This window comes from Gekko japonicus, unplaced genomic scaffold, assembly GCF_001447785.1.
Source record: "Gekko japonicus isolate JY-2015 unplaced genomic scaffold, Gekko_japonicus_V1.1 scaffold4338, whole genome shotgun sequence".
NCBI classification, from domain to species: Eukaryota; Metazoa; Chordata; class Lepidosauria; order Squamata; family Gekkonidae; genus Gekko; species Gekko japonicus.
In genome coordinates, this window is record NW_015160960.1 from 1 (window position 1) to 12,820 (window position 12,820).

At 42.1% G+C, this 12,820-nt stretch overlaps 1 protein-coding gene across 1 annotated transcript in view; it reads left to right on the forward strand.

The window, feature by feature from the left end:
- The first annotated feature begins 1,681 nt into the window (after positions 1-1,681).
- The window catches only part of LOC107122293 (B-cell receptor CD22-like), a 16,048-nt gene continuing 4,909 nt past the window's right edge, over positions 1,682-12,820 (forward strand). Inside the window, exons 1-3 of the mRNA XM_015425343.1 lie at positions 1,682-1,736; positions 7,025-7,435; positions 11,483-11,776. Coding sequence (XP_015280829.1) covers positions 1,703-1,736; positions 7,025-7,435; positions 11,483-11,776 — 739 coding nt within the window. The 5' untranslated portion in view covers positions 1,682-1,702. The remainder of the gene's footprint in view (positions 1,737-7,024; positions 7,436-11,482; positions 11,777-12,820) is intronic.

Below are 12,820 nucleotides of genomic sequence, written 5' to 3' on the forward strand. Positions count from 1 at the left end.
GTTGGGTGTAGCCTATTATGCTAATGCGTGGTAGGAATTCTTGGTTGAAACCTAGGTCCTCTGATGAATGAGGGCCAATTTGGTTCAGGGGCCATGATGAATAGGGAGAGAGGGCTTAAGCCTTCCCTCCCACGGCCATTTTCCCAAGTTGAAACTTCCATAGGGAGCTGCTGTTTGCTCCAGTGGGGAAATGTTAAGTCCGCACTTAACAAATTAGTCAGAGAGTGATTTCAGCAAAAACTCAGGTTTATTCAGCTCGACGATCAACTTCTCTAACACGGTACAACTCCTCGTAGCCCGAACAGCTTTCCCATTGCAGCTGCTCGGTATTTAAACATTCCGGGCTAATGTAGCCACACCTACTATACAAGTACCAACCTATCAGGTTGTTCGCATAATAGCCCAATCACAAACGTTCCCACCACAGACAGTTCAAATGTGATTGGACACAATACTTTCGGCGCGAATCCTAGCCGACGTCTGAAGCTTAGCATAGCTTCTCTATGGGATGATTCACACTTCATCCACATGCATTCAGGGCAGCATCTGAATACATTACAGGAAACTTATGTGTAGCCTACCAGCAGCACCCATAGATTTCTGAAATGGGGCAAATAGCAGTTCCCAATCGGAACCAGCCCTGTTGCGCCTGAGAAATTTAAACTAGGGAAATCTTCACACCCATCTGCTTGACGGGATCTGAGGCAGACTTGGGGATGGACCTTCGAACCGTGTGTCATCAGCCATATAGGCCAGCTGCCCTCTCTTAACTGAACTGAACTCTCAGGAGTGTTACAAGATTCATTGACATGAAAATCATATATGTTGTTCTAGGATACCACGTATGGCGGGGGGGGGGGAGTGACAGATGATAGATAGATAGATAGATAGATAGATAGATAGATAGATAGATTGGGGGGGGGAGTGACAGATGATAGATAGATAGATAGGGTTGCCCAGGGGTCATTTCATAGAAAAAGAGGTGCAGGAGCTCATTAGCATAACTTATTAGCATAACTCATCTGCATATGCCATACACCCTCTCATCACTGAAAGTGTGTCAGAAGGCAACACCCACCGCTCAGGCGCTACTGGACTGTTTTGGATTGCTAGCTATTGGGGGGAGGGACGCGCAGATCTGCCCACGCAGAGGAGGGAGAGCTTGTACCTGAATAAACCTTGGCCTTAAAGGTGCCACTGGACTGTTTTGGATTGCTATCTGGGGAGGGGCTCTGCAGCTTACCTGGCTGCTTCTTGCTCCGACTGAGGGCTGCTGGGAGCAGGGGGCAGGGCTTGTTGCATGTGCCCGCCCCCTGGGCTCTTTAATGCTGGAGCTCCGCTCCTGTGCGCTCCTGCAGGAAATGACTCCTGGGGTTGCCAGGTCCCCTCATCGCTCAGGTAGGGGGACTTGAAGGGTGTTCTGGGGGGGGCGTGGCATATGGGTCTTTCTGTGAATGGCACGTGGGGCTGGGAAAATTTTGTAACAATGGCTGGTTTCCTGGACTGGTCGATAGGTGTGGTCAGAATGTCTGGGTCTCTGTGAGAGGGACCAAGTGGTAGGTTGTTGCTCACTTTAATGAGCCCAATTCCTTGCCCCTCCGACCATTTAGTGAGGCTCTTGGTAGTGATAAAAACAAGGAGAATGAGAGACAGATCTAATCAACTTCTCTTTCCTCAGGTTTGGCCCCTTCTGGAGCTCACCATGCAGAATTTGGTTTGGCTGCTCTTCCTTACAGGTAATGATTTGTGCCAGTGCTGTGGAATGTGTCTCTCTTTGGTCTGTGAGAAGAGTAGGAAAGAAAGATACAAGACAGTAGTGTACGTCTCATGGGGCAACAAGCTGAAATTTTCCCTGGCAGGATGTAAAAGGAGTTATGCTCAAGCAAATGTATACTCCCTCAGGCTATACATGCCAGTGATCTGGGAAGGGTCTGGAATCAAAATCTAAACTTTTAAGTCCTTGTTCTGTTCTGGGTCTCTTGAGACTGCCTTAGTGAGCCTCAGATAGGGAGGGGAGGGGATTGGCTAGCAACTGTATCCTCCTCATTCTTGTTATTGAGAGGAGCCTTTCCCCATTTTATCCCCCATGGACTCTCCCACTCCAATTGCGATTTGCCCATTATTTACATAAGCTGAGCAGAGCTAATGAGGCCCCTCAAACCTACTGAGATATGCTGGGCTTTTGCTTGACCTGTTTGTTGCTATGACCATGACAGCACTGTAGGGTTGGGATGAGGTGGTTGCTCAGTTCCTTCTGAATTCCGAAAATATTTTAATTCTGGGAGAAGTTCAGGATTCACCTGGAGGGTTGGTTGCCTTAGCCCAACTCTAAATAGCCTGGAGAAGGGAACACGAATCCCCCCCCCCAAAAAAAACTTAAGGTATCTAGGTTTTTTGTATGGCCAGTCTGTGTTGCTGTTTCCATGACAACTGCTCCACTACAGGGCTGGGATGATAGTGTTGACCTGATGGCACCTTCCTTGTCTTAGCCAGGCATGTCTTGTTATTATGCACCTGAGGTCACGGTTCCAGACAAGATGGTATGTGGTTGGAACTTCCTTGGCCAACTGCACAGCCCCACCTACAGGCCAATGGGAATAACAGAAGAAGTAACTGTGAGAGATTAAATTAAAAAGAAAAGATGCTATGAAGGGTATCCCGGGGGGCTAGCCACCGCCCCACACTGGATTCATTCTCCTGGTGACCATTTTAATTTCCCACCTCCCCCACTTCTCTGGGGGGTCTCAGCAGAAAATCAAACATATAAAAATATAAGATGAGGTTGAGGGGACAGGACCCAAGAGTGACATTAAAAACAAAACAAAAAAACCTCTTAAACTTAGAACACTCACTGAGGTAAAGTGTGAAAGGGCAAAAAGATTTCTTTAAAAAAGTGAACAAGAAGCATGTTCATTTTGAAAAACAAACAAACACCCAACTTGAAACGAATGTTAACGCTCTTATGAAACAAAGTCTCAAGACCTAACTCTTAACCCCATCTTTCCTTACATCTCCTTTTGGACTTCTAACTCCCCCAGGACAGCTCCTGTTGGATTCAGAGCATTGCTTTCATTGGCTGCCTTGTTTTCTGGGGCACCTTTCTTAGCTCTGCCTGTCACAGATGGATACAAGCTAGTGTCCAAAGAAGCACTCCAAGAAAGATTCAAGTCTTGTATAAGCTGAAATGACTTACTTACTAAATGACTTAGACCGACTTCCCACAAGCAGCTGTGCTGCCGTCGCTCTTCAATTCCCCCCCTCCCGGTCGTATTGGTAAATTTCACACTATTTGCTGGACGGCTGCATTTTGACCTGCATCTCCCCCCGATTTCCCCTGCGTCTTTTGGATTCTGTTTTTTGAAGATTGAGTAAAAAAGTTAAGCTCAGAAAAATTTCATCAGATCCAAGAACAGATTAAAAAACAGGAAGAAAAGTTGAAACAAGATCCCTCAACTGAACAGATAAAAGTCAAATTAAAACTTTACATCATCAAATGGATTGCAATAAATAAATAAATAAAGTATGCCAAACAAAATTATTTTGAAAATGCAAAGAAACCAACCAGATGGCTAGCCTATAAATTATGTAAAGAAAAGGAGAAAAGACATATAAGGATACTTAGAGATGATAGGAAAAAAGAAAACAAACAAACCCAAATGTTTGAAAAAAATTGTTGAACTATTTTATGGAAAGCTCTACCAGAGAAGAGAACCAACACAAGATCAAATTTAAAAATATATGGAAAATCACAAAAGTAAAATATTCAAAGAAGAGCAAAGGAAAATTTTGAATGAGCCAATATATTTTGTTGAAGTGACAGAAGCACTGAAAAAACAAAAAAGGCAACCCCCACCCCCAGGTCTTGATGGACTTCCTGTGAAATGTTATCTATTTGAAGATGAATTGATATTGCCATTAAAAACAGTTATCCAAAATATAATAATTGAAGGGAAAACTCCAAAGTCTTGGAATGAAGCTTTGATAACACTAATACATAAACAAAATTCAGATGAGAAAGAAGTTAAGAACTATAGGCCAATTTCTTTATTAAATGTGGATTACAAAATTTATGCCTCCATTTTGACTGCAAGAATGAAATGAGTCCTATCTCAAACAATTCATAGAGACCAAGCAGGTTTTCTTCCTAAAAGACAACTCAGAAATAATGTAAGAATGAAATTAAATGTAATAGAATATTTTGAAGCATACCCGGAAAAATAAATGGCTCTAATTTTTTTTAGATGCAGAAAAAGCCTTCAATAATGTCAGGTGGAATTTTATGCTGGAGTTACTTTTAGAAGCTGAGTCTGGCAACAATGTTCATACAATGATCAGAGCAATCTACACTAAACAACACAAGGTTTTAATTAATGGTGGTGACCCATCACAAAATAATGATATACAAAAGGGAACTAGACAAGGTTGCCCACTTTCTCCATTGTAGTTTATTTTTGTTCTTGAGGTTTTAAATAACACAATCAGAGTGGATGTACAAATTAAAGGACTCCAAATAAGAGGAGAAGAATATAAACTCCAAGCCTTTGCTGACAATTTAGTATTCATACTAGAGAAGCCACTGAATTCTATCAAACAACTTGTAGACTCTTTGCAAGAGTATGGCATGGTGGCAGGGCTTAAAATGAACTCTAACAAAACAAAAATGCTTATTAAAACTATGACCAAAGCCCAAGCCCACCACCTGCAAGAACTAGCATGCCTGGAGATTCAAAAGAGAGTGAAATACTTAGAAATAAATATATCAAGTAGATACAGCTCTTTGGTTGAAAATAACTATATGGAACTCATAAAAGGAATAAAAAAAGATTTGGAAAAGTGGAAAAATCTTCAAATATCCATTATGGGAAGAATCGCTAGTATTAAAATGAGTATATTGCCAAGATTGATTTTTTTTTTATTTCAAACAATCCCTATCCTTCAAAATCAGAGATATTTTAAAGAACTTGACAAATTGTCGATACAATTTATTTGGCTGAATAAGAAACCTAGAATTAAACTTAAAGGACTACAAGATGCTAAAGAGAGAGCCGGATTTGCTCTACCAGGTTGGCTCTTATATTACAGAGCAGCAGCCTTGACATGGCTGAAATACTGGATTACTTTGGAAGATACAAGATGATTGAAATTAGAAGGTCACAATCCTTTGCTAGGTTGGCACGTCTTTGTATGGTATGAGAAGGCAAATACAAATATTTTAAACAACACCTTATTAGGTCTTCCCTATTGAAGGTTTGAGAAGAAATTAAAATCAACCTTTACGCCAAGATACCAAAATGGGTGGCCGCATTGGAAGCCTTCACAAACCCTAATTTATTCCAGGAGGATTCACTGCTAAAATATGAAGATATACTGGATAATAAAAATGAATTAAAGACAATAGAAAATCTTACATGGTGGGAAAAAGCACAAGTTGAATCAAAATATACCAAAGACAAATCAACAGGCTTTTATGACAAAATAACAGAATTCAATAAGATATTGATGTACTCTGATCAGAAATTGATTAAGAAATTCTATGCACTATTGTTAGAAATTAAGACCCAAGATGAAGTAGTCAAAAATGTTATGATAAGGTGGGCACAAAACTTGGGCCATAATATTGACCAGTGGTCAAAGGTGTGGGGAAAAAATGTAAAGATTACTAAAGAAATTTCATATAAGGAAAATATCTATAAAATGTTTTACTGATGGTATATCACCACAGAGCAAGTGGCAAAGGTTTTATTCTAATCTTTCAAATGTATGGTGGAAATATCAAAATGATGCTGGGACCTTTTACCATATGTGGTGGTTATGTGATAAAGCAAAAAAAACTATTGGTGTTGGATTAATGAAATATTACAAAAAATGTTTAAAATAATGTACCCTTTGTACCAGAAATATTTTTATTGAATATTTTACCAGAAAATTGTAAAAAAAATGACTTTTATTTTATTTTACATGTAATAACATCAGCAAGAATATTATATGCCAAACACTGGGGAAATAAAGAAACACCTTTGAGAGAAGAAATTTAAAGCAAATTGTTGGAAACTGCTGAAATGGATAAGTTAACATTAATTCTGAATGGACAACCAGAGACAATTTTTTTAAAATACTTGGTCAAGATTTTACAAATGGCTTGAAGGATACAACAAATAAAATTTACAGACTTATAAATAGTTACAAGGACATATAAACTATAACATTTACATATTTGCAAGAGATATATACAACGATATTAGGTGTAATGGATAAAATTACAATTAAATTAGGTATGACTTTTGTTAAAAAGAAATTTAAGAATACTTAGATATCCTCATTTTATGTTTTGCTTGTCTGTTATGTTAAAAAAATTGGGTTGGTTTTTTTTAAATAGAGAAGATGCAGAGGAAATCAGGGGAAGATGCAGGTCAAAATGCGGCTGCACAGCAAATAGTGTGAAATTGACCAATACAACCGGGGGAAACTGAAGAGCGGCGGAACAGCTGCTTGAGGGGAATAGGTCCCACTTACTATTTCAGAGCCACTGACAACTTCAACTCAAACCAAAGCAAAAACTGTTTGGGAAACTCCTCCAGCTTGGAAAACCTCTCATGGCGCATCTTTACTTTACTGTAATGATACTGCTCTTACAGCCAATTCGGCTCTGAACAGTGTCACACTATGACTAAAAAAAAGAAGGGGATTTATTTAATACATGTGTCTATATAATCTAAATGTTTAATGATTTTTAATCTTAATCGACTGAGAAAAGAACCTGGCAACTGACAATGTAATATTAAAATCCACCTCTGCTAAAAGAAACCTCAAATTATCCAGTTCACACCTAGAGTCCTGGATATAGGGATTTATCCAACTATCTCATTAGGCAAATCACAGTTGGATATTGGAGTGAAGGTAACATTTTGGGGGCTTGGTTTCCTTTAGAAGAGAGGGCAATGGAGATTAAGGGTTTCTGTAAGATTTAGTTCTAAGAGAACACGGGAAGCTGACCAAACTCTGCCCTGTGTTTCTTCCGTTTCAGGTTTCCTTTGCAACCCGAACCCATTGAAGATAAACCCCGATTCTCTGGTTACCTGGAAAGGATCCTGTGTAGTGATTCCCTGCCAGATCAGTCACTATAACGGGGCTGTTCTCAGAGACATCTCCCTGCTTTGGTTTTTCCAACCTTTTTATGATACGATCTATTCAGAGTACTCTGGCCACTTACTATACGACAGCTCTGCAACATCAAGACACTACATCACCCGACTGCGGTCTTTTTCTGGAAGTCCATTAGAGTTTGTAGGGGATTTAGAAAAGAAAGACTGCAGTTTGAAGATCTCTCAAGTCCAGATGGTGGACAGCGGCATCTATGGGGCAAGACTTTCTGCTTCGTATAGTCAGCCGGTTCAGCGATCTAAGTGGTTTCTCAATGCTACAGTTAATGTTGCTGGTAAGAATTTAGTAGAGATGTTTCTCTTTCCTCTTCATCCATTACACGTTATCTTTTCAGGGGATCAGTACTGTGAGATGTGAATGGGACGTCTTCTGGACGGTGTGCTAGGGGAGTGATGCTAAGACAGAAACACTTTCCCAATCCTGGCATGGGAAAATGGCACATCCCTTATGAGCACCCCTGCTGATTAGCAGAAGGATATGATTGGTAGATGGACAACAGTCTGTAGCACAGGCTAGGGTTCAAGAACATGGACAAGGCAAATGATCAGCTGACTCACAGGGTATCTGTCTGATTGCAGTAGCATCTTTCCAACCCCCCCCCCCTTGCTACACCATTGTATGGCTCTGGAATCTGGTTCACACTGGAACCTTTTTTTCTTTTACTGCTCTTGTGTCTTTAGCAATAGTCTCTCCTCCCCTTTGCTCTTTCTCCTTTAGCCATAATCTAACATGCAGAAATTAACCCAGGAAAGATAGCATAGGAATTTTTTTAGAAAAGCCCTTCCTGTAGAAATTGTGCATGCGCTGCGACTCAGAGCAGAAGGAGTAACAAAACCAAGAACAACATTGACACCAATTCCATATGAGGGCACAGTGTATGATAACAGAAAATGAATGAGAGATCAATGCAATACAGTGATAGTCAAGGCCAAGAGTGAAAGAATTCATCATATCAGATTTCTTTTTTTAGAGCCGAACCAATACCTATCACGTGGTGTACAGGATACAAAATATTAAGATCTGTGGAGGCAGTAGGCTGTCAGTATATTGGTGGGACATGCCTAATATGGGAAGTATGTGGCTATTATCAATGTCTTAGTGAAGAGGGGAGGGGCAGGCTAAGAGTACCTAATAATCTTGTTTCTCCAACATACTGAAAAATATGAGAGTCCTGGAGGGCTGCAATTGCAAACCTCCATCCTGTCCTCAGAACAATCTGTTTTCCATTCCCACCATCAGCAAAACACCTTTGGGCTTCCTACCTGCTCCTCCTCTTCTGAATTGGTTGCCTCGTAGGTGCATCAGCTCAACTGTAACAGGAGCTATCATTTTGAAAGAACTGCCAGCAATGGAGGAATCTCTCAAGGGGTCAACATGGGTGGGCGCCAGAGTGGCATCTTCCACCATGCCTGGGTCCCATGTTGATGCCTCCTGAAGAAGGGTCAACACTTTGTTTAACCAGCCCTGCTGGCAGCCCTCTCACCAGGCTGGTGGGTCACCCCCTGGCAGAATGTGACCACTCCCAGGACCATAGCAAAGAGACATTCTCCTAAATCCATGCACTTTGATGGACTTAGAAGGATCTTAGGATGACACTGAAGGATAGTGTATGCACTAGGGCAAACTACTGCAAGGCACAATGCATGCTGGCTGTCCAGCAGAGGCATAACATATGCGATCTACCCTCCAAAGCAGCCATTTTCTCCAGGGGAACGGATCTCTGTCATCTGGAGATCAACTGTAACAGCAGGAGATCTCCAGGTCCCACCTGGAAATTGGCAAGCCTAGGGGATACCCCCTTCTTCAGCAGGGGGTTGAAGAGAATGGTTTGATGGCTGCTGGCACACCTCTTTAGCCAGCCAGCCATGTTGGAGCCAAGCAGGAGAGAGAGCGGTTTTCACATTTTATTCTGACCGGAAAGTGGCAAAGCTGGCAGTAGGTGGGGGAGGGGATTACACTGAAAATCTGTGACTGGTCCAAAATCACCTAGTCAGCTTCCATGGCAAGGACCTGGGTCTGGCAGACCCTGCTCTGAAGCACTAACTGCTACACCTAGAGTAGCCAACCTCCAGGTGGAGCCTGAAGATCACCAGGTATCACAACTGAACTCCAGTCAACAGATCTCTCTCTCCCCCTGGAGAAAATAACTGCTTTGGATGGTGGTTTGTAGGGCATTCTGTTCAGCTGAGGCCTCTCCCCTCCCCAAACTCTGGCTTCCTTAGACACAGAATTTCCAGGAATTTCCCAACCTGGAGGTGGCAACCCTAGTCAGGGCTGGTCCCATTGAGTTCCTCACAAAGGCCTGGAAAGGGTTTCCTTCCTTTGTCTTTTTACTGACAGAACCAAGGTTGGTTGCCTACCAACAGCCACTGGGGGAAAAGTTAATCCCACAGAGGAGCCGAGCAGTTAACCAGCCATTTACCAGTTATTCTGACAGGGAACAGTGGCTGAAGTGGGAGTGAGCAGGGAAGAGGAGCAGACCCAGCACCCGGCCAATGGCATGCGAGAATTCTTGAGTGGCGGTTGATGGGCTCATGGAGCACATTGCACAACCAATGGGAGAGCTGGAAACAGCCAATACATAAGGCTACACACACACATGATTACTGACATGTCAATGGGAACTGTTATGTAAAATTCCAAATTTCCAGATGTGTATCGTCTGTGCATTATCCCACAACCTAGACATAGCAAAATGTGCCCTTTTGCCCACTGCCGTTACTGGGCAACTTTTCTCAGGTCTAGTTCCAGATTTTTCTGTATATGGTTTAAAGTCCTATGAATCTGCTGCAAAAAACATTTCACAAAATATCATGTTGGGTCATACAAATATGAGGTTTGTTTCCATTTTCCTGCACTGGCACTATACAACACTGCCTTAAAAGTCTCTGAGAAATTATTTGTATACCATAACAGAGATGAGTCCATTAAAAAAAAAAGAGAGTTCTGGACACAGGAACACATCGGTAGCTTATCTTGCAATGGAGCAGATAGCAAAGTCCAAGGTCAGTCCAAAAACCACAGGGAGCAAGGCAGAAGTTGTGGTAGCTGGATTCACAGATATATGACTCATTGCTACACCGCTAGAAAGTTGTCCCAGCTTGGTTTAAATAAGCCTTTCATGACGAGCTGAGTTAAGGAAGGTAAGGTCCTGCAATCACTCAGGAGTGCTGCTAGCCAAATGCCAGCGTTAAGCCAAGAGACACGCACTGCGCCTTCTCTCTGTAAGTTGCTGATGAGATCACTCCTGGCACTGGTCTGTTAATGAGGGGGAATCTGAGGAGTCATCTTGCCCCAGCTGGTGTCAGGATCCACAGCAAAACAACGACGTACACGCTTCCAGGAAGGTTTTACTTTTATTGAAAAGCTATAGATGCAGTAACATGAACGCTGTTAGGAATGGCGGGTTACCCATGCACATAATAGGATATAGGGCATTCGTATGCACCCCCCCCACGTAGTACCCAATTAGATGGGCTCCCGCAAGCGGGCATTTGGCAGATAACTAACGCCTGCAGAAGCTGGGAAGGTAGGAAGCTTCCCACGGATTCTAGACACACCAACTCCTCCCGTGGCCTTGAGAGATATACGTTACAGCTAAGATGCCATTAAGCGCATGGGAAGGAATGCACAGCAATTAGAAACATACACCACACTCATGGCAGCATAGCTGACAGCTGGTCTTCATCCTCCCCTCCCATAGTCTGTCTGGAGGAGTCAGCTTCAGCTGTCAGTTCTGAATCCTGGAGCTCCTGGCTTTCTTCAGCTGCTTCTTGTGAGCTGGGCCCAGGCTCTGCGACACTTGAGGAGTCTTCCTCCACGCTGAGTTCTGACTGGTCAAGCTGACCCACCGCAAAGATTTCTGGGCAGGAACACATCTGTAACTTATCTTGCAATGGACCAGATAACCACGGTTCTTTCCATCTGCTGGGAAACTTGCTCCTCACTGAGCACGAGAGAGGATGGGAGGCAGCTTGTATGCTGCAGCACCTGGAGCATTAGAGGAAGCCCATGTCATGTGCCACATGGACTGTCAGTGGCCATTCATGCTAGCAGAGGCAGTGGAGGGCCAATTTTTCCATACCCTAGCAGCAGGTCGCTGTGTCCTCTGAAATCCCTATCCTAACAGGTGTCATATGTGAAAGCATGTGAGTCGGGGCTGCATGTTGTGGGTCTAGCTGCTGATTTTTAGGCATATGGCCGAAGCATCTGTGTCCATGCAGAATCCAGGAGAAGAAGCCACACATTTCCACAAGGATATCTTTTGAGATTTCCCCCTGACCATAACTTGGACATATCCCAATTTATTTCCTGAATGTAGAGTCACCTCCAGAGCCTAAGATGGACATCAGTCCTAAAGATATCCAAGAAGGGTGGACCAGAGTGACCTGCTCTGTACCGTACCATTGCCCTGAAGAACCACTAAGACTGACTATCAGTGGCTTAGGAGGGACTCGTTTGTCTTCACAAAGAACAACTATCAATAATGGAGCGATCCAAACGGTTGTGAGTTTGCAAATGACCTTGGAGGACCATGGGAAGTCTCTCGTCTGCTCCCTGAAAAAATGGAATTGGTCGGAAATATCCAAAAGCACCATGCAGCTGGATGTGAAATGTGAGTTTTGTGTACGGAGGAGGGATCTGGGCACAGTGGGTGGGGAGAGATCCTGAAAAGAAGATATTGCCTGACCTGAACAAATATATACTTAATCTGATCAGCCAAAACACTAACTGTGAAAGCTGGGTGCAGTAGGGTGTCATAGAATAACAAAGATATCTTTAATGTAATTCAAACATGAAGTACTTTGTTAAGATAGCAGATACTGCTGTAGGTATAAAAAAAGAAAGGATATCTTCTTGGATCTCTCTTGTTCTGGCCATCTTGAGTACCTAATCTAATAGCCTAAGCTAAAAGCTGTATGCTTTTTAAAACAATTATTCAAATAACAAGTCTAAATATTCTTTTTGTTTGTTTGTGTCATGAAATGTTCTTAAATATTTTAATAACCAATTTTCTATTGTTTCATACAAACACAGTGAACAAAATACAAAAGCATAAACCAATCCAAAATAGAAAGCTCATGAATAACAAAACAGGGGTGTGCATTTACACAGTCACCGAAGGTCCTTTTTATACAATGATATCAATAAAGATATAAATCTTGAGTCGGATCAATATTTTTCAAAAGCTTTGGAACATCCACTAAATGCTGAAATGAGCTTAGCAAGGTTTCGAGCTTCACAATATGTCCACATGGGTGTGGCAATCTTTAAACTGAATTACTACTAACGTAGACCCCAGGTAGTCTCAGGCATTTCGCTCATATCTTCATCAGAGAGTTTGGTTCATGCAGTCTTCCTTTGATACTTCTACATTGGAGCTGATGGAATTAATAAGATTTAATTTTAATGCAACCCCCCAACATACATCAAATCAATATAATGCCTAAAAAAAGCAGCTTACCTTATCATTAATCATCAATAACACTTTATACCTCCAAGGAGCATCAAAGCTTGTTAAACCTGTGAGGAATAGTGCCAAGCTCTCAACTAATGCAAACTCCAAGCAAGAATTTCAAGAGAGCAAAACTTGTCAAATCAACAAATTAGTGTTTTCAGGTCCACTTGTTAAAGGGGCCATGTCAATTCAAGCAGGAAT